The 22,897-nt window shown below is 42.0% G+C and overlaps 1 protein-coding gene across 3 annotated transcripts in view; it reads right to left on the reverse strand.

The window, feature by feature from the left end:
- Positions 1 to 2,767: 2,767 nt before the first annotated feature.
- PPP4R1 (protein phosphatase 4 regulatory subunit 1) overlaps positions 2,768 to 22,897 on the reverse strand; it is a 71,353-nt gene continuing 51,223 nt past the window's right edge. For all 3 annotated transcript variants that reach the window (XM_032152817.2, XM_058438659.1, XM_032152816.2), the window contains 9 exons: positions 19,467 to 19,639; positions 18,072 to 18,167; positions 15,556 to 15,741; positions 13,435 to 13,596; positions 9,543 to 9,643; positions 6,501 to 6,621; positions 6,274 to 6,408; positions 5,415 to 5,556; positions 2,768 to 3,873 (listed from right to left, as the gene is read on the reverse strand). In XM_032152817.2, the coding sequence (XP_032008708.1) occupies positions 3,710 to 3,873; positions 5,415 to 5,556; positions 6,274 to 6,408; positions 6,501 to 6,621; positions 9,543 to 9,643; positions 13,435 to 13,596; positions 15,556 to 15,741; positions 18,072 to 18,167; positions 19,467 to 19,639 (1,280 nt within the window). In that variant the 3' untranslated portion in view covers positions 2,768 to 3,709. The remainder of the gene's footprint in view (positions 3,874 to 5,414; positions 5,557 to 6,273; positions 6,409 to 6,500; positions 6,622 to 9,542; positions 9,644 to 13,434; positions 13,597 to 15,555; positions 15,742 to 18,071; positions 18,168 to 19,466; positions 19,640 to 22,897) is intronic.

A 22,897-nucleotide genomic window follows, 5' to 3' on the forward strand; every position in this document is an offset into this window, starting at 1 on the left:
TTGTGGAATGGCAAATGCTGGGAGGGGCTTTCTCTGGACATCTTCATCGGCCCAAAGACAGATCCTCCAGAAGGACCTCAACTGCCATGAACCCCTCCCCAGGGAACCTCATCCACCAGGGAACCGAAGGCTCACACGTCACGCCTGGATACTCTGTTGCAGTGTCACCTGTTCTTCCGAAGGCTAAGTTCATTTACCCTCCCCTAAGTTGCCCCCATCCCCTTCCCTGTTCCGTGTGAGGGAGTACAGAAGCTTCTCCATCTCACTGGGTTTGGAGGTTATCAGCTCTTCAGTGTGATGCTCCCATGCACGTGAAAAATTAATCTAAGCTCTTCTGTTAACCTGCCTACTGTCAGTTTACTTCAGACTCACTTACTGAACCCCAGGGGGTAGAGAGAACATCTTCCTTCCCCTCTGAGAAGAACCAATGCCACGCCCACCCCGAGACTGAAGAACACCCAGGCAGCTGTATCACAAGAGGGTCTCAGGACGCTGGCATGGCAGCTTTCTCAGTGACTCAACTTGGAGTTAAGAGGTTCTAGAAAGCATCACAGAACTATCTCCAAGACCAAAAATGTAGCTACTCCTCGAGCCAGCCCTCCAACAGCCCAGCACCAAGTCTGTTCCCTGGAGGTTGGGAGAAATCAGGAGAGCTTCCATCTGTCACAAGCTCGCAAGCACACTTCTCCCAAGAGGGACACTAGAGCTCATGAGTGCTGTGACCCCGGATCCAGCCAGGCCAGGCAGAAAGTGGGGCCCCATGTCAACTACATCCCCACGTGGAAGGGCCTGCTGGGGAGACTGGGGGCGAGCAGAGAATGAACTTCAGGCAGTGACTAGGAAGCCATTCTAGAAAGTAAGGCTTTCGTCTTCACCCTCCGTCACTCAGAAGTCCTATGACATCAAAGAATATCTTCTAAGATTAGCCACCCAATATTATAAATAGCCCTCAAAGACAGCTTACCGTCTAATTCACTTTTATATTACGCAAGGAAAAGTTGTGAATACTAGTTGGTTTGCTGTTTCCACTTTCATCTCATGGGGAACTGTCCACATTTGCTTGGCTTTATACTGCCTTTGGAATCCCAGCTTCCTCCCTTAGGAGATCCTGTGTAAGTGGAGGCCACACGAGAGACAGGACCCAGGACACCTGTCGCACACGGGTTGACTCCTGCTGCCAAGAACATGCCCACCTCACCTCGCCTTCTTCAGAGCAGCTACAGAAGGCATCATGGCAACTACTAAGAGTTGAAATGAAACCGGCAACACTCCAATCTTATTTTGAATTCCATTAGAAAGTCTTCCCACTGGGAGTGCCTTGATGGTAGGATGTGAAAGCTGTCAATGCAGGTGTCTTTTGTATTCATTGCCATTGAGGTATTTTACAGTGCTGTGTGGTCTTGGTAGGACAGGCTGTGCGAAGGCTGCAGTGGGAATTGGCTTGTGCATTTTTAACTTTACAAGTGCTCTAGCGCAACTTAAATTCAAGTTTTTTTGTGTGTTTTTTTTTTTTTGAGACGGACTCTTGCTCTGTCGCCCAGGCTGGAGTGCAGTGACGCGATCTCGGCTCACTGCAAGCTCCACCTCCCGGGTTCACGCCATTCTCCTGCCTCAGCCTCCCGAGTAGCTGGGACTACAGGCGCCCGCCACCTCGCCCGGCTAATTTCTTTGTATTTTTTTAGTAGAGACGGGGTTTCACCGTGTTAGCCAGGATGGTCTCGATCTCCTCATCTCGTGAGCCACCCACCTCGGCCTCCCAAAGTGCTGGGATTACAGGCGTGAGCCACTGCGCCCGGCCAAATTCAAGTTCTTTACCCCCAAATATACCATGTTAGCACAGCCACTGCTTTAAAAAAATGCTGCTACTAGTGTATGATTCTAATACAATTTACAGAACTGAAATACTGGGGGCCAAAAATATATGATAATAGCAGACAATCTGCAGCTCACACACGAGGCTAAATCAAGGGGCCAGGTCCTCCTCTGATCTCTGCTCTGATGCTGCTTTCAGAGGCCTTCGGAGACCACCCCACACCCTCCACAGCTACTCCCCAGCCCTGCTGCCATTACCCGCTTCACATATTACCTATGCATTTATCTATTTATTTGAACATCCTTCCCAGTGGAATCCATTTACATATTTGCAGTATGTAAATATCTGGGTTATAATGCGAGAAGCAGCAGCCAAAGGCTTATTTGTAATAGTGTAGACAGGAAGCATCCCATGTATTCTCAAATCCCACACTGAAGTTCAAAGGAACTTATTTGGACTTACTGAGGAGTCCCTGCTGGCTAACTAAATAAAACCAAAACTCAAAGAAGCACCAGGGGACTCAGACAGGCCACGGTTTTCAAGCCAGGCTCACAGGAACATCAAACATTTATACACGCAGCACTTTACAAAACCACCTTCACATAGGAACTCACTTGCCTGCAAACAACCCTGTGAGAAACAGGGCAGGTTTTACTAATTCCCATTTTACTGATGAAGAAATCAAGGCTCAGAGATGCTTGACTGTGTCTCAGGAGCTTCAAGACAACCCCCTCTGCTGTCTTCAGTGGGGGACGTCCGAGATGTGCCAGACACTCGGCACCCACCTGCTCTTAGGGCTGCAGGCAGGAGCAGGAGGAGCACCCAAGAGGCACCTGCTGCTGCCAAGAGCAAAACCCGACCCCGGGGACACAGGCAGATTCCAGAGAAACTAATAAACTAGTTAAAAGACAAATATTTTAATCTAGTTTCCCCCACTTTAAACTAAATCATTAATACAGGTCACAAATTGCATTTATTGGTAGACATCTAGAAAACAATCAAAAGTGTATATATTTCTATAGATCTTATTAATAAATTTTATTTGGACAAGAGAACTTGTGCCACAACTGTTTAAACCGCATGATTAAAGACTGCAGCACTCCCAAGAGTGGTCACAGGTATGTACAGTATGTGAAGAAGTTGCACCTCAGAGCTGATCATGATCAAGTTAAAAACACCAGACATACATTATACGTCTAATAAATTTCCTTCAGGTCATGACCAGCATGAAAAAATCAGACAAAGACACTCAGCAACCATTCCGTAAATGTGTACAGCAATATGCTGTGCTTAAGAGTTAAAGTCAATTCTACTTGTGTTAGCATCAGGCCCTTAGGAGATGTAAAAAACCCCTCCTTGCCCATTTGCACATGTCAGAAACGATTCACACACAGGGCTGGGCTGGACAGCTGGCCACAGAGCCCAGCAAGTCCTTGCCTGGGAGAGAAGAGTTAGGGCTGATACTGAAGGTCTCTTTCACATCTGGGCACACGTCTGCCTTCAGGCTGTAAGAATTTCATTTGTCGATTGTTAAATAAAACCAGGAGAAAGCAATGCAGGTCTCTGGGAATCTCATCCTTTCCATAAGGAAAATGCTCTGCCAATTCAAGTTTCATTCAGTCAGGAAGACAGAAGGATTTAAGGCTTCGGTGACAATTATAATCCTCTGAGAAATTATTTCCCCTTAAAGTCAAGATAATATAATAGTGTTTACTGTACTTTCTCTTGACTCTTAAAATCCCTGGTATTGGGTGTAGGCAACTTGCACCTGCAATGAAGTCTGCAGGAGAGGAAGGTCTCTCCTCCCCTGAAAGCTATCCCAGGTCACATGCGTGGGGAATGCCCACTGAACCTCGGCTCTCATGGAAGCAGGAGAGACACCGAGATTCAAGCCTTCTAGTAGGTTGAAGATGCTGTGCTCATGGCATCTTCAGAGATTTTGGTACTGGCAGGGTGGATGCTTGCAAAATACTTGACGTCGCTGTCACGGTCCATCTGAAGAGCCATGATGGTCTGCTCCACAGCCTCCTGGTGGCAGCTGGCAGAGGCCAAGAAATAGTCTGGAAATGACACGTGCACAGGACAGATGAAACCAGTCCAACGGAACATTTCAGAGTTCCGTCAAGTACGAGTATAAACAGTCAAACTGGGTATTTCTTTTTTTTTTTTTTTTTTGAGACGGAGTCTCGCTCTGTCGCCCAGGCTGGAGTGCAGTGGCGCGATCTCGGCTCACTGCAAGCTCTGCTTCCCGGGTTCGCGCCATTCTCCTGCCTCAGCCTCTCCGAGTAGCTGGGACTACAGGCACCCGCCACCACGCCCAGCTAGTTTTTTGTATCTTTAGTAGAGACGGGGTTTCACCGTGGTCTCGATCTCCTGACCTCGTGATCCGCCCGCCTCGGCCTCCCAAAGTGCTGGGATTACAAGCGTGAGCCACCGCGCCCAGCCTAAACTGGGTATTTCTACAAGTACAAATAGAAGCCACACTGAAACATGAACAGTAATCCAAACTGATTTGTTATGGGAAGAAAAAGTGCCAGAATAAAAAGAGTTATGAGATTTATCTTGTTTTTATAAGACTAAATCTCATGATATTCAATGACAGCTAAGGAATATTAAATTAATAAATAGATGAAAACATCACACTTCTTAGCTATTAAGTAGCAGTGAAAGAAAAACGCTTCCAAACACCAACTACAAAAAAAAAAAAAGGAGAAAAAAGCAATATTCATTTATCCTTATTCTTTGATGTCTACTACAAACTTCTTTCTGTGCTTCATTCATCCGTGCAACTGTATTTATGAGGTGTTTTGGGCGGCGGGCGGCAGGGCGGTCGATTAAAATAAATAAACCACCTTTAATCTTGAAGAGATTATAATTTCCAACAAAACAAATACTATGGGGCATCTGTCTCTTGCCTAATGAAGAGAAGGAGGGAGAGCAAACATAGGTACCAGCCCCCATACTGCAGATTGCAAGTGGCACGCTGCCAGGCAATGGTTTGCACATAGAAAGAATACCCAAGTTTAAAAACTAAGTTTTAGGTCAGGCACGGTGGGTCATGCCTGTAATCCCAGCACTGTGGGAGGCTGAGGCAGGCAGACCACATGAGGTCAGGAGCTCGAGACCAGCCTGGCCAACATGGTGAAACTCTGTCTCTACTAAAAATACAAAAAATTAGCTGGGCATGGTGGCAGGCACCTGTAATCCCAGCTACTGGGGAGGCTGAGGTAGAAGAATTGCTTGAACCTGGGAGGCAGAGGTTGCAGTGAGCTGAGATCGCACCATTGCACTGCAGCCTGGGTGACAGGGCGAGACTCCATCTCAAAAAATCAAGCAAACAAAAAAACTAAGTTTTAAATGACAAAAATGATACATGCTTACAATAAACAAACTCCAACTAGAACAGTAGAGGGCTAATTAAAAAATCCCTTTCATCTTCCATGCCCTCTTGGGAGAACCACCAAAACAACTAAAGTATCTCCTTCCACCAGATTATTTTCTCTGAGCAAACAATACTTCTGCTTTGATATCTGTTGATCCAGCACAGTCCACAGATCTCCTTCTCTACTCACACACTTCTTCTAGTAGAGTCACTACCTACCTTTTTCTAGTAGAGTTTGTCTTAATGTCTTTGCAAGCAGCACTCGCACATTAGGAACCCTGTCGTTTGCTAAGGTTAGCAGATGCGGCATCAGATGCACAGCAAACTGGTCCATGGGAAGGCAGTCATCCTCAATGACAGTCTGGGGAAAAGAAACAGCTGCTCTAGGCTTCTCTGTCAATGCAGCCAGAAACTCGACTACTGGCTAACAAAATCTGAGTGACCACAGGTACAAATTTTAGTTACTGCTTTTTAACCAAAATTCCAGGTACTTGGGAACTCAAATCAAAAATTACATAATTAACTGCCCACATGGACAGACGCAGTTTTTAAACTGCTCTACGTAGACCTAGAGTGTTCATTCACACTTTCATTTTCACACCTGCGCTCTGGGTCGCAGACATGAGCACCCTATAGTGGGAACCGTGGTATGGTATATGTGTGCACAGTATGTGTGTGGTGTGGTACGTGTATGTATGCCTATATAATATGCAGTGAGGAACAGTGAGGAACATGCATGTATGTGCACTGTGAAATGTACATATGCACACACGTCTGAATGTGTATAGAGCAGAACACGCACATACCAGGCATGTGGTGTGTGGTGTGGAACATGCACATACAGCAGGCACGTGGGGTGTGTGTGGTGCATGCCAGTATAAGGAGGGGCTTGGCTAGCTGGGAGAGAGGGGCTAGCAGATGCCCAACAATGGGGGCAGATGATCCTATAAACAGCCAGGCTACGATAAAGTTCTGTTCCTTAAGAATAAGGAAGAGAGTGAGAGAGAGGTAGGAAGTTAAAGAAGACATTCTTCTAGGAGAAAAACTCACAAATAGGTAAGCCCAGGGCCTCGCTTACCTGGCAGACAAAGACAAAGGCTTGCCGACCAGACCACTTGGGACATCTGCCAAAGTTCTCCACAAGCTCATTGATGAGGTCCACTCCAAACGTTGGTGGTGTTGCCGCGTGCAGCTTCTTCACCATCTCGCTGACCTGGGAGGGTGAGCATGGAGAAGTGAGAAACAGCTTCCATTCTAGGATCTTAAGAGTTTGCTGATCTAAAATTTTAAAAGTTCAATACATACCAACTTGTAGGAAATCCAACGAACAGAAGAAACTTTGTCTGCACACAGATTCAGAGCAATGGGACGTAAATAGTCATAAACATCCCTTGGACTATATAACTCCAGAAGTAAAATCAGCTGTCTACAAAAAGGAATTACAAAAAGACAATGTTTAAAAATCAGCGAGACAAATGAAAACAGGTTACCCATTTAAATCATCTGCAATACTGGATTACTGAGCACCTGTCTCAAACATATGCAAAGAGGAGCGATTAAGCAGACCTCTCCTGTACAGTTACCTCCAGTCTCTGTATATCTGGAAATGCACTTACATGCTATTCAAGTTCCTTAGAGTGTAAGGAAAACAAAAGCTGTAGAGTTCTGCATCCATGGGGACTGAGACAGAGCAAAGCACTTCCTAGTATGTTCAACTGGAACATGGCCCACACCTAACCAATGGTCATAGTTTGGAATGTGCTGAGAAGCTTCCATCTACAATCAAGTTTCTCAGTAAGAAGTCCCCGCAGAGGGAGGGAGTCCGTTGTGTACCTGTCGAGGCTCTGAGAAGCCTTCCTGGAAGAGATTTGCTAGGGATAACAGAGGGAAGGTGTCCTCCAGCGACCTTCCCGTCACATCTGAGGGGCCCTGAGACTTTCATGACATCTACCAGGCTAACCTGAAAGCTTCAATGATGCCCTTGAAGAAATACCTTGGATGTGAGACTTCTGCCTTTCAGATTTTATGTTCAAGATGATTTAACATTTCTAATAAGCAGGAAGTCAACTGTAACATGAATATAGATTATGTAGCAATGATAAATGCACCTGTGTATACAAATATGCATCCTCAAAGAGACACACTTATTTTCTGACAAAATTAAAAATAAAAATTCCAAATAGGACATCAGTTTCTGCTTAGAATACAGAAAACTGCAAAGAACGTCACTGACCCTACAGTAGAAAAAGCTACACAAACTTCAAGATCTTTTCTTGAGCCCATCAGAGAGCTGGGGTTGCAAAGCACAAAAATAACCTAACTTCCCAAGACGGGAAAGAGAACTGCCCCTCAGCAGAGCCTGGATGGACAGGACACCTGCAAGCACGTAACAGGATGAGGAGAAATCAGCTCGAATTGTAGCCAGCTGCCCAGGGCCAGATGGTGGCTGGCACGAGCATGGGGTGGCTCAAAGCCAGATGTGCCCGACACAGGGAGCTCACATTCCCAGGCAACCTTCTGACTTCCACAGGGTACCTGCCTCCCATGGGTGCTTCAAGAAAGACGGTCAGGAAAAACAGGAGAGATGTCTCATAGCAGGCAGAAGCAACTGACGGACAGCCATGAATCATCAAGCACTCTGCGGGGCCCTTTTCTCATGCAAAGCAAAAGGCTTAACCTGCTGGTGGAGGGGCCCCAAAGCCTGTCCACCCTGGGGGCCCAGAAAAATACTGCAACTGTGGGAGAGGAGAACTAATGCTCCTTATTCCAGGAGGAGCTGCAGGAAGTCCTGCCCGAGACGAAGCACAGATAGGAAGTCCCACCCATTACACAGGGGTGCAGGTACTGCTAAACGCTGGGTGGAATACTCACACTAAAAGACCACTGGTACTCCAGCGCCCACCCTCAGCAAACGGCAATGGTAGTGGCAGCCCACAGCGAGAAAAACTGAAGCCCCAAGTACACTGAAGGTAACCACAGCAATGACAAAACGCAAACCCAGCTTGATCCTGACTAGATGGACTCACACCCCAGCACTACATGGTAGAAGAGGAGGCGTGCATTTTGAGTCAGAAGTGGGCAAGCCAGAACTCAATGGAGTGGCATCTTTAATATACTGAAAGACAAACTGTCGCTCCAGATTCCATACTCAGCAAAGACATCATTTGAAAATGCAGGTGAGGTCTATAATCCAGAATATATAAAGAACTCTTACAACTCAACAACACAACTTAAGATAAACAACCCAATTTTAAAATGTGCAACAGACTTGGATAGACATTTCTCCACAAAATATATACAAATGGTTGACAGACTTATGGAAAAGTGTTCAACATCATTAGTCATTAGGGAAATGCAAATCATACCACAATGAGGTGCTGTTCCACACCCATCAGAACAGCTATAAATGAGAAGCGAGTGATGGATATGCTAACTGCCCTTATCTGACTAATCCAATATGTACTGCAACATCATTACATACCTCGTAAATATGCACAATTATTATTTGGCCAATTTAGAAATATTTTTAAAATTTAGTAGAAAAATAGGTGTTAGTAAGGACACAGAGAAACTGGAACTCCCATACATTGCTGATGGGAATGTAAAATGGTATAGCTGTTGTGGAAAAGTTTGGCAGTTCCTCAAGAAATTAAACAAAGAATTACCATATGGCCTTGCAAATCCACCTCAAAAGAACTGAAAACAGATTTCAAATATTAAATCCTGTACATAAACGTTCCTAGCAGCACTATTCACAAAAGACCACACACCCAACCCAAATGTTCCTCAACAGATGAATGCACTAAACGAAATGTGGTATATCCATACAATGGAATATTACTCAACCACAAAAAGGAAGGCAAGTTCAGCTAGAGGATACAATATGGAGGACAACTAAAAACATTGTTAGATGAAGAAACCAAGCACAAAAGGCCCTATATTATATGACTCCACTTGCGTGAAATGTCCACAACAGGCAAATCCATAGATAGTAGATGCTTATTGGGCATGGGTTTTTCTTTTCCGGAGGTTAACATTTTAGAACTAGAGAGAGGGAATGGTTCCACGACACTGTGAATGTACTAAATGTCATCAACAGCAAATTTGGCTATGTGTATTTCACCATGATAAAAAGAATATAAAGATGAACTAAAGACATTTTCAAGAAAAAAAAAAAGCTGAGGAAATTCACTGACAGTAAGACATGTACTACAGGAAGCGTTAAAGGGCTAGAATACCACATAGAAACTTGGATCTACACAAAGTAATGAAGAAACTGAGAAAATGTAAAAATGAAGTAAATATATACCCCTCCAAAACATAATCTAATAAACTGTTAGAACTTACTCAGCCAGTTCAGCTCGAAACCGCCAATTTCTACTATTATCTGTCACCAAAAACTCCTGAAGTTGATAAAGATATTCTCTTCTTTTGTCAATATGAAGAAGCTAAAGTAACAAAATAAAAATATTTACCAGGACAAGGTACAGACATTATTTCTTTTATTAGAGTGCTTAAAAACAGACTGTAAGCAATATGGTTAGTTCTTCTGAAGAGGAAACGTAGTAGCTGTATTTAAGTGTTTTAAAATTTGGTATTAAGTTTATTTTTCCCTGAATAATTCCATTTGCCTTCAGGAATCACCAACTTGTCTGGAAATCTTTGTTCCTTGTGCCTATCAATGAGCCACACTAAACCCCACAGTACTCCAGGCACAGCCTGATTACAGGACTTGCCCCCTTTATTCATATGACATCCTTGTTGCCATGGCCCCGCTGAAGGCAGTAATTATGATCTTAACCATGTGTGTAAGCCCTGCGTGTGGCGCTGTGACAGCACAGAGTAGGCATTCAGTATTTGTTGAGAGAAAAAAATAAATGTATCCCAATAGCGGCTCTATAAATATTTAAAGGTAAGTTTATAAATGGAAGCAAACCAACCTAACTGTGCATCAGATGGAAAACAATCACACACGGAAAAAAGCCAAGTGTGAACTGACTACTTTGACCATACATCTTCACAGGGCGTTCTAAGGACAGAATGTGCTAGGAAGTCCTGAATATTATGTAGTTGATTTGATGTGGGAATTATTATTGGTGGAGTAATTCTGAAACTATTTCATTTATGTTGTGGAACTGAGCAAACAATTTTTTTTGTTTTTTTTTTGAGACAGAGTCTCACTCTGTCATCCAGGCTGGAGTACTGCAGTGGTGCGATCTCGGCTCACTGCAACCTCCGCCTCCCAGGTTCAAGCGATTCTCCTGGCTCAGCCTCCCGAGTAGCTGGGACTAGAAGCACGTGCCACCATGCCTGGCCAATTTTTTGTTTCTTTAGTAGAGACGGGGTTTCACCGTGTTAGCCAGGGTAGTCTCCATCTCCTGACCTCAGGTGATACGCTTGCCTTGGCCTCCCAAAGTGCTGGGATTACAGGTGTAAGCCACCACGCCCAGCCACAATTAAATATTATACATTAATGTTGTTAAGAACAGACTTTTTACCAAGAGTAAAAAGAAAAAAATATATAAAGTGAAGAGAGAAAACGGTATTGAATTGGAAGTAGTTCATAACAATATGAAGTTAGTAATTTAATAAAAAAAAAAAAAAAAAAAGCAACACACCTCCTAGCTACTATCTCCTGAAAAGACCTAAAAGAAATGACAGGCCAGGAGCAATGAGCACTTCCAGTGCCTGGATCTCAGTTTCTAAGGACCATTCTCCACTAAAAAGGACCACAGTTCCTTGGAGAAATAGCTGACTCCAGGCTGGGACAGGGAAAGGGAAAGGTGAAACTGAAAGTACTGATGCACTTAAAAATAAAAGGACAAATCAAAGGACACAAGAGGCAGCTTGAAGGGGTCCCCACTAGTCAAATTTGATGCTCAAAACAAATGACAGAAATGGATTCCATTATGTTGAATTTTTAAAATCCTAGAGTCCACACTAATACTAAAACAACTTTCGAAACCGGGGAAGGAGAGAAGGCACAGGTTATTTTTACACGGGAATGTTACTTAATAAAAACAGAGGGAATGGCCGAGCGTAGTGGCTCACACCTGCAATCCCAGAACTTTGGGAGGCTAAGGCAGGGCAGATCACTTGAACCCAGGAGTGCAAGACCAGCGTGGGCAACATAGTGAAACCCTGTCCCTACAAAAAATACAAAACTCAGCTGGGCGTGGTGGTGTGCCTGTGGACCCGGCTACTCAGGAGGCAGAGGTGGGAGGATCATCTGAGCTGGGAGAGGCGGAGGCTGCAGTGAGCCATGATTGCATCATTACACTCCAGCCTGGGCAACAGAGTGAGACCCTGTCTCAAAATAAGTAAGTTAATTAATTTTAAAAAAACAGAAAGAATTATGAAAATAGAAAATCACTCTTTCACAACCAACATAGTTAACTGATTTAGGTAAGAACCATGTATAGATGCCTGGATATGAGAGCACTGGGGAAGGACTCTAGAGAAAAAGATATTCAGAGTTCCAAAGTATCACCTCACCAATTCTCTATTAACCACAAAAGGTAAAAGGTCATTTTATAATGGAGTTGTCAGCCTTCTCGTCACCAATGATGGGAAGAGCCAACACCACATTAGCGCTGGTGTGACACATTCAGAAAAAATACATGACAACCTACATAGGTTAACATGTCTGCAAAAAAACCCCGCTTAACCAGAATCAAATTGTGTAAATTCAAATTGAGGGTAATTCTGTAAAACAACTCCTCAAAAATGCCAGTGACACCTAGATTTAAGAGGACTAAGGAAAGATAACATTTAAATTTAATATGCACTTTAAGGGATTCAAAATTGAGTGGAGAAAAACTATAAAGGACAATACTGGGACAATCAGAAAAATTTCATGCCAGGCGTGGTGGCTCACACCTGTAATTCCAGCACTTTGGGAGGCCGAGGCGGGTGGATCACAACATCAGGAGATCAAGACCATCCTGGCTAACACAGTGAAACACCATCTCTACTAAAAACAAACAAACAAACAAACAAACAAACAAAAAAAACACACACAAAAAAAATCGGCCGGGCATAGTGGCACGCACCTGTAGTCCCAGCTACTCGGGAGGCTGAGGCAGGAGAATTGCTTGAACCTGGGAGGCGGAGGTTGCAGTGAGCCAAGATCATGCCACTGCACTCCAGCTTTGTGACAGAGCAAGACTCCAAATATGATCTATATAAAATATAAAATGGTCTCAATGTTTTTGTTTTTTACTTTTTTGAGATGGAGTCTTGCTCTGTCCCCCAGGCTGGAGTGCAGTGGCATGATCTTGGCTCACTGCAACCTCCACCTCCTGGGCTCAAGCGATCCTCCTGCCTCAGCCTCCTGAGTGGCTGAGACTACCGGTGCCCACCACCATGCCCAGCTAAGTTTTTGTATTTTAGTAAAGACAGGGTTTCACCACGTTGGCCAGGCTGGTCTCGACCTCCTGACCTCAAGTGATCTGCCCGCCTCAGCCTTCCAAAGTGCTGGGATTACAGGCGTGAGCCACTGTGTCCAGCCTCAATGTTTTTTAAAAGGGAGGACTACGATTACTTCTATCACTCAAGCCTTAGAATTATCAGAGTCAATTTCAAGGCTAAAGTCTAAAAACAACAACAGTACTCCAGGAGTAAACAATTTGTAAAAAATCAGGGCTATTCACTTTGGAGACCACAGCTCCTATATCAAAGTAGTGAGGGCTGAAGGTAAATTCTCAAGACACCTGAAATACCACACAAAGCCTCCAAACTTAATACACAGTTGACCTTCAACAACAGGGGTTTGAACTGCATGGGTCCACTTATACTTGAATTGTTTGTCCCAATCAAATGAGGACTGAAAACACGGTATTCCTGGATGTGAAACCAGAGCACAAGGAGGGCAGACTTTTCCTATACGCAGGTTTCACAGGACTGGAGTACTACATGGATTTGGGTGTGCATGGGGGACCTGGAACCGATCCTCCTGCATATACTGAGGGATGACTGCAGCTAATGATTTTTTTTAACATACATTTCATTCGATAATTTTGAAAAACAAAAACGTACAAATGTCCGTAAACTATCATCTAATACTGTTTTAAAAGTGAAAGTATAATTATGGGACTATTTCTTTTTTAAGTCACATCTTAACATCAACTTATTTTCTTACATAGAAACACAGAAACCTCTCTTGGTGATAGCAGAAGATAAAGATTTAGATTACAGCAGAATTCTGTTGTGTTTTTATGCAAAATAATTTAAAAGTTACCTTCAGAAAATCATGCAAGTGTTTAAGGACACCTATCCTGACTTCATCGAGGTCTTTTAAAAATCCATTAAAAATTGGAACCAGATCTGCAGCTGTCAACTGATCTCCAAGAATAACTGCAAGCTCGTGGATGGAGAATGCTAGAGTTCGTCGAACTTTCCACTGCAGAAATGAAAACACATTAGTAAGCTAACCACAAAGTACTCAGTATTTTAACCATTAAGTAATATACAAAGGCTAATTTATATATGAATGTTACTAACCTCAAAAAATTAAATCAGAACAAATAATAACAGATACTAACTTTAAATGCCTAAATTATGCATCGAAAAGTCTAACAGAAAAATTTTAAATCCCTGCCTAGTATGTGTTATCTTCCTTTCATTTATGAAGAAAAAAATGCTTAGAAATCATTAAGTTTTTGTAGCTCTCTGAACTCAGACCCTGACTCTGACAGTGCAAAAAGAACATACTCTGTTATTACTCTTAAGCTCTTCCATACATAATTTCCTATAACACTAAGTACATGCTAGAACATGCTGATGTACTGAGGCTGCACATGGACCAAAGGCTCTCTAGCACCCTCCCCGGTTTACTGTTCCCCTTCAGACTCCTGTATATCTAAACTTTGGATTAAGAAAAACAAAACAGAACAATAAAATTTGTTTTTAAGGAATTAGCAATTTAAGAAATATAAGACTAGGGAAATCTGCATACAGCCTTGGAAAAGAAACCCTCAACAGAAATGTGTTGCATTTATAATAATTTTAAGTTAAAAACGTCCTTTTCTCCATGTTTCCTTAATTATAAAATTTTTACATAGTAACTTAAAATTTTACCTAAAGAGAAACAGTTTAGAGCAAACATTTTATTTCCTTTCCCTTCCCCCCAGAATCCACTCTTGAAATAAAATTTTACGCCCAAGTTAAACGTATAAAACAGATGAAGGCAGAGATGTTCTGATGGAAGAGGGGGACAGCAGAGAGAAGAAACTGTCCATCCAGATTCTGAGCCATCAGAGTCACCCAGGTGCCCCGAAAGATACATCCCACAGGAACCCTACAGTTCTGTAGAATAAAGACTGAAAACACGAATACACAGGACAAAGCACTCTATGGAAATTGGGCCTTTGTGATTCCATGACTAGATGCAGCACTTAAGAAGTGTATGAACACAGATAAATTCACTTCTTCTGGGTCCTGGTTAAGGATAAATTCACTTCTCCTGGGCCCAGCTTTCCTAACCTCATAGGTCAAAGGAGGAATCTGACCTATCAAGATTACTTCCAACTTATAACTTGCTGAGTCAACAGCACTGATTCCTTGAAAAATACAATTACTAAGAAGTTTAAGGAAAAGTCATCACATTTCAGTACAAATTAGCCTAAGCAGACTGCTTTTTTTTTTTTTTTTTTTTTTAATAACTGAGAGATCAACTTCACTGAAGGAACGGGTGTGTTCAAAGAGGGGCAAACTTTGTTTATACAGAAATCAGCCCTGGCAGGGGAGGTTAGGTCATCAAGCCTGGGAAGACGTCACACGAAAGTCAGAGATGTCCAGACAAAATGACGTGAAGCAAGGGTTTACCTTGTGTGTTCTGTTGAAAGGGGTTGGGGGTGGTGTGTGGGGATGAGGAGGCAGCAAGAGCCACGGAACTTCTCCGGTCTGTACTGCAATGCTCAAGGCATGCAGGGCCCAGAACTTCACACTCGCTAGTAATACTGTAGTTCTACTACAGTTTAAACAAATATTTTGAGATCTAGTGTGCAAATCAAATAAGTATTTATAACACTATTTCTAGGTGAAAAATTAAATCCTATATTCTAAACAATTAATTTACAGATAAACTCTAGATAATAATACATTTTAAGTTAGGAATGTAGGCATGTTGAATGTGATAACAATTTCTAATGCTTTAGATAAAAATGAAGAAGCCAAATTGTGGGACTCTGACATTGCAAAAAGAACATGCTCTGTTATTACTCTTAAGCTCTTCCATACACAATTTCCTATAACACTAAGAACATGCTAGAACACGAACAGAAATTCTTTAGGTTACAAAAAGCAAAGCACTGTGCCTTCCACATGCACGTTCTGCTAATTCTTTAACTGCTTTACTCACCTGCATGTCTGAGGCCAGAGTCTCATACGTCTCTCTCAGGCAGTGCCAATTCTGTCTTCCGAGTGTCAAGGCCACACCGGGAAGGCTATATGCACAGTGCTTAGCAATTTCAGTGTCAACCGTCTGTGCACGAGAAGGGTCAGTCATAGATAAATACTGATCTAACAATGCCTGAGGTACAACATCCTAATGGAGAAAGAGAAACCACAGTGACTGAGCCGCTGAGATGGCATTTTGAGCAGTTTAGACATAAATTGGGCAAAATTATTTTTAAATATATACATTTTAACATAGCATCTCAAATAGTTGAGAAAAACCAATGTTAAATTTTCAGGTATCTAATAACTAAGAGATACGAAAAACATGCTAAGGGAAACATATATGAACAAAAGCAACTCTGGGAGAACAATGAATAACATCTCAGCTCAAAGGAAAATTAGAATTACTAAATTGAAAAGACATATTAAAATAACACCAGCACCTTTAAATGTAGGCAGAGATGACAATGTTTGTTATAACCCAGCAAATGCAGAGTAACAGGTGCTCTCCATGATTTGCAACATGTTCATTAAAAAAACAAAAACCAGCCAGGCACAGTGGCTCACACCTGTAATCCCAGCACTTTGAGAAGCCAAGGAGGGTGGATCACTTCAGCCCAGCCTGGGCAACATGGTGAAACCCCATCTCTACAAAAAATTAAAAAATCAGCCAGGTATGGTGGCTCACACCTGTAGTTCCAGATACTCGGGAGGCTGAGGTGGGATGATCACTTGAGCCCAGGGAGGTGGAAGCTGCAGTGAGCTGTGATAGCACCACCGTACTCCAGCCTGGGTGATAGAGTGAGACTCTGTCTCAAAACAAAAATAAAAACTTGTCTTCTTTAGATGAAATTTTAAGCAATTATTTATACAAAATTGAAGTGGACATGTCTAATTATTTGTATATATGCGAGGAAAAGAAGAACATATTTGCAATCTTGCTTAGGTGTGTATAATATAGCTGTGGAAGGATATAAAACAAAGGTAAAACTGGTTGTATCTCAGGAAGCAAAATGGATGAGTGGAGAAGAAAAACTGAGAAGGGAACGTCACTGAATGCCTTTTAAGTATCTTGAATTTTGAGCTACATAAACGAATTACCCATATACACAAAATGAAAATGGAAATAAACTCATTAAAATGAGATTTGAAATACTGAAAATGTCTTAAGTGGGGAAAAGCATGTTTCAAAACACTATTGTTTCGAATACTGATTTCATTTTTAATAAATAAAATAAAAATTGGCTAGATGTGGTGGTGTGCATCTGTAGTCCCAGCTACTTGGGGGGCCGAGGCAGAAGGATCGATTGCTTGAGCCCAGGAGTTCGAGGCTGCAGTGAGCTGTGATCTCGCCACTGCACTCCAGCCTGGGTGACACAGCTGAGACCCCATCGCTAACAACAACAACAACAAAATAAATATATCATTTGATCCGGGAAATCTACTTCTAACGATAATAATATAGTCCTAAGGCTGGGCGCGGTGGCTCATGCCCGTAATCACAGCACTTTGGGAGGCCGAGGTGGGCGGATCACTTGAGGTCAGGAGTTCGTGATCAGCCTGGCCAACATGGTGAAACACTGTCTCTACTAAAAACACAAAAAATTAGCTGGGCATGGTGGCTCGCAACTGTAGTCCCAGCTACTTGGGAGGCTGAGGCAGAAGAATTGCTTGAACCCAGGAGGCGGAGGCTGCAGTAAGCCGAGATGGTGCCACTGCACTCTAGCCTGGGTGACAGAGACTCCATCTCTAATAATAATAATAATAATAAAGTCATAGAAGCAAACAACACGTATAGACAGTCATGGTGAATGTAGCACTGCTTATAGCATCAAAGTGAAACTACAACGAGTAGCATCTCCCACAGTGCCTTCTTACAATGGAGACCATGGGTGTGGCATGGACACTGTGCTGTGCTGCTGCGAAGGTGAAGGAGTCCTGGTGTGCTTAAAGGAGAGGTCACCAGGTCAGATTGTTAGAAGAGAAAAGAAAAGAGCAAGGCAAGGCACAGCTACCACATTTCAATGGTTCCGTGAGCAGTTTCCCTGCAGCTTGTTACTGACGGCACTTTAAAATTTTCATATTTTTTTCATATTTTCATCTCTGAAATCGAGCTGTATTTTATAATTAGGTGAACAAGAGGAAATACCTAGGTAGGATGGGATGACCACAGCTGTCTTCAATGATAAAAAGAGGCACATTTGTATGTTTATGTGCCCATGAAAATACATGAAGGAAGATATGGTGTGTGATCGTGGTCACTCTGAATGAAGAATGGGATCACAGAGGTAGGAAAGGGAAGATTTGTGCTTCCATGTTCCTCTCTCTACTATTTCAATTTCCTTATGGAAAATATGACACACTAGTCATAATTTTTAGAACACTCATCATAAAGAAGGGGCAAATTAGGTCAGAAATGGGCTCTAAAAGAGGAATTAGGAACACATCCACAAAAGAACACATTTTTTGGTCACTTACTTGTATTTTAGTTCTCCTTTCCTCATCAGGGCTAAAACTGCTATTGTTGCTCAAGTCTGAATCGTTGTGAATATAGGGAAGAGTGGAGTCCATATTCTGTTAGGAAAAAATAACTACTTAAAGAGCTGTCCTGTCTGTACATCTTCATTTAAGCTATCTTACTAAGTTACTTACCTTTCAAGACTGCCAAAAGTAATAAACATATAAATTCCTCATGTTTTTAAAAGCTTATAAACATACCTAAGAACCTTCCCTACTTTAAATCTAACTTGCTGAATAGGTTTTCAAATGTATGAAAACCAATTCCAGAAAAATGAGAGTAATTAAAAACAATATTTGAAAGTAATTTTGAAATGGTCCAAACAGCTCAAATTAGCTTATTTATGAAATAGTACTGAGAGGATTCTTTTGTTCCATTGTTTCAGAGACCATGGAGTGTCATATGCAGTTTTTCTTCTATTTCTATTCTTGGCTGTTAATATCTAATTTCACAAATTACATATATGTTAACAGCCAAAAACAGTAACAACAATAACATAAACACCTTCTAAAATGCAGATATATTAATACTATTCAAATCTCCAATAAATAGTCAGGGCTTCAATCCAAAGCAGTGGTATTATACAGATTTCTAACTATACCACATGCCATCTAACAGAAATCAAAACAGAAATGCACTAAAGCTCTAAGAACCCTCTTGCCATCCCCAGTGTGTGCAGGTACTCTTTCCTGAGCTTCTCATTCAAGCCACTATGATCTGTGACCATGCGATTCTGGCAATCGGTGGTGCATTCCTTCTCCCCATTTATATAAACAACGGCTAAGTAGCACTGATACCAAATAATGCTGGCTTGATGGAGATGCAGCAGGAAATTAGGGAAGGATCATAGAGAACAGCTACAAGTACACAGTGAAGATGATGCTAGGATCAGTACCCACCCTCACACTCCAGAGTCCAGATAATGTCACTGGCCCTCCGCAACATGGCCTCAAGTCCCGATCTTCTGCTCAGAATACTGTGTTGCTTGCTGCAGTGAAATGGTCCGATCAGAAACAAAGCACCTCTCCAAAAAGAAAAGGGAAGAGTTAATTATTCTTGATAAAGGGCTTTGTTTCCAGTAAGACTATTTCACTGCAGTGAGCTACATTAACATTGAGTCTACTAAATGGTCATATAGACAGAAGTGGGATTTACTTTTCCAGGCATTTCATATGACACTAATGTCACGAGGACAGGATGTGATGAAAACAATTACTTTATGCAAAACGAAGAGCTAAAAAATCAGCAACGAACAGAACATACAAACTAAAAGTGATTAGCTACAACTATTCCCCAATGAAAGACTTCTGATTCAAACTACTCTCACTTGGTAAACACTTTACTGAGTTTGTTACCTCAACAGCATTGCTGATTAAAGGCACAGAATCTTCTTGATTTATTTTACAATTTGGTAGCTCATTTATATCCAGTTCATCTTGCAAATCACTTCTCTTTTCTATATTGATGGTCTCTTCATGCACATCCAGGCTGGAAGCACGTAGTGCAGCGGACAGCACTTCCACTTGTGCTACAGGCAAAATAAGGAAATGGACAAAGTGAGAAACACAATTGCAATATTCTTACAAGGCTGTTCTCCATTTGCATTGTACGTTTTCAATGAAATATATACTTTTTTGACACTGCAATCAAAAAGCTGGAAAAAAATTTCTACTGTGGTAAATCATTAGTCCTTCAAGAGAAAAAGTAGAAAACTAATATGCTTTCATGAGATTAAAAATGTTTATCTGCTACTGTACATTATTCTGCGTTAGTATGAAAAGAGAAATGCTATCTAGTTGCTGGAGCCGCCTCCAGCTGATTAAAAGGAGTCAATTTCAGTAAAAGTTAACTAGGTTTTGGTAGTGCATGAATCAAACTAACAAGTCTTACTTACTAAGCTATTTTAGCAGAAGAGCAGTCACACAAACCCTGCCAACATAAAACAATGGTAATTACAAAGATTCTTGTCACAGTTACATTTAAACATCTCATATCTTATTACTGCTTATTTTTCTCTAATTCTTTTTGAAAATGAGAATTGCATCTTCTCCCAAACACAACAATCCCAAATGAGCACTGCCTTGCTTGCAGCAAACCAAAAGGACAACTTACCAGGCAGTGGTTCAAAAATCTGGCAACTAGCATTGCCTATATTTTGGGTTGCACCTTGCTTACAAAGGTGATTCAAAATTAAGATAAGGCATTCTTCCTGCTCCCCAAATAAATCAGAAATTTAGCAAAAAACATTGCTTAGCATTTATTCCAAGTAACAATCCACTTGGATGTTCAAAATGTGAACATTTTAAATTCAAACATTTTAAACAAAACAATCAGTAACTATTTTAAGATAATCTATTATGCTGCAGCATTTATAAAATTTCTCATCTAAGTATATTAAGTGCCTGACAATAGACATGCAAGCAACATACAGGATGAGGTTCTAGTCTATTAGGTCATTACTTGCTAACTTAAGAAAATTGAACGTATTCACTCACAAAAAGTTGTAGTGGAATATTTTCATTATCTTCAGAATTTCGGCTGCAATTTTCACCAACCCTTTTAATCACTTCAGCCATTCCCTTTTGGGATCACTCCCAAGCCAAACCAAAACAGTACTCAAAATAGACTGTACAAGAAAGAAAGGTTAAAATGTTTTGTCCCATATAAAGTGCATGGTGTGTGTGTGTGTGTATCATCCCCCATCTATTCTGTTCCCTGGAAAGTGCAGGCATACCTTGTTTTATTGCACTTTGTAGATACTACATTTTTGCTTTTTTTTTTTTTCTTTAAAGAGGTGAGGTCCCACTATTTTGCCCAGGCTGGAGTTACTTGCAGAAAGCTATTCATAAGGCATGATCATAGCTCACTGAAGTACTGAACCCCTGGGCTCAAGCAATCCTTCTGCCTCAGCCTCCTGAGTGGCTGGGACTACAGGCACACACCACCATGCTGGGAGTGATAACTGTACTTTTTATAAACTAAAGGTCTGTGGCAAGCTTACATTTAGCAAGTCTATTGGTGCTATTTTTCCAATAGCATGTGTTTACGCTGTGCCTCTGTATTGCATGTTGGTAATTCTTGTACTATTTCAATCTTTTTCATTATTGTTATATCCGCTATGGTGATCTGTGATCAGTGATCTTTGATATTACTATTGTAATTGTTTTGGGAGCTGCTAACTGGCCATACAAGACGGCAAACTTCAATGATAAATGTGTGTGTTCTTACAGCTCTACCGACTTTCTTTACCCATCTCTTTCCTGTCTCCCTATTCCCTGAGACTCAACAGTATTAAAATTGGGCCAATCAATAACCCAACAGTAGCCCCTAAGAGTTCAAGTGAAAGGAAGAATTAACATGTCTCTCACTTTAAATCCAAAGCTAGAAATGATTAAGCTTAGTGAGGAGGGCATGTCAAAAGCCAAGAAAGTCCAAAAGCTAGGCCACTTGTGCCAGTTAGCCAAGTTATAAATGCAGATGGAAAAGTTCTTGAAGGACATTCAAAGTGCTACTCCAGTGAACACACAAAGAAGAAGGAACAACATTATTGCTGATATGCAGAAAGTCTGAGTGGTCTGGACAGAAATCAAACTAGCCACAACATTCTCTTAAGCCAAAGTCTAACTCAGAGCAAGGCCCTAACTGGCTTCAATTCTGTAAAGGTTGACAGAGGTTAGGAAGCTGAGAAGAAAAGCTGAAAGCTAGCAGAGGTTGGTTCATGAGGTTTAAGGAATGGAGCCATCTCCATAACATAGAAGTGCAAGGTGAAGCAGCCAGTGCTTAGGTAAAGCTGCAGCAAGTTATTCAGAAGATCTAGCTAAGATTACTTAAGCCACTAAGGTAGCTACACCAAACAACAGATTTTTTTTTTTTTTTTTTGAGATGGAGTCTTGCTCTGTCACCCAGGCTGGAATACAGTGGCACAACCTTGGCTCACTGCAACCCCTGCCTCCCGGGTTCTAGCAATTCTCCTGCCTCAGCCTCCCTAGTAGCTGGAATTACAGGCATGCACCACCATGCCCAGCTAATTTTTGTATTATTAGTAGAGACAGGGTTTCACCATGTTGGCCAGGCTGGTCCCAAACTCCTGACCTAAGATGATCCACCCACCTTGGCCTCCCAAAGTTGTGGGATTACAGGCGTGAGCCACCGCGCCCGGCCCAGATTTTCAACATAGATAAAAGTCTTCTATTGGAAGAAGATGCCATCTAGAACTTTCCTAGCTAAAGAGAAGTCCATGCCTGGCTTCAAAGCTCCAAAGGCCAGGGTGACTCTTGCTACGGACTAATGTGGCTGGTGACTTTAAGTTAAAACCAGGCCAGGAGTGGTGGCTCACGCCTATAATCCCAGCACTTTGGGAGGCTGAGGTGGGTAGATTACCTGAGGTCAAGAATGCGAGACCAGCCTGGCCAGCATGGTGAAACCCCATTAAACAAAAAAAAAATTAACCAGGCATGGTGGTACATGCCTGTAGTCCCAGCTACTCGGGAGGCTGAGGCAGGAGAATCGCTTGAACTTGGGAGACAGAGGTTGCAGCGAGTTGAGATTGCACCACTGCACTCCAGCCTGGGTGACGGAGTGAGATGCTGTCACACACACACACAAAAAAGTTAAAACCAATGCTCATTTACTATTCCAAAAATCCTGGGGCCCTTAAGAATTAGGCTAAATCTACTCTGCCTGTGCTCTGTCACTGGAAAACTAAAGCCTGGATGAGAGCAGATCTATTTACAGCAAAGTTTGCCGAGTATTTTAAGCCCACTGTTGAGACCTATTGCTTAGAAAA

Source organism: Hylobates moloch, unplaced genomic scaffold, assembly GCF_009828535.3.
Source record: "Hylobates moloch isolate HMO894 unplaced genomic scaffold, HMol_V3 SCAFFOLD_5, whole genome shotgun sequence".
In the NCBI taxonomy this organism is placed as follows: Eukaryota; Metazoa; Chordata; class Mammalia; order Primates; family Hylobatidae; genus Hylobates; species Hylobates moloch.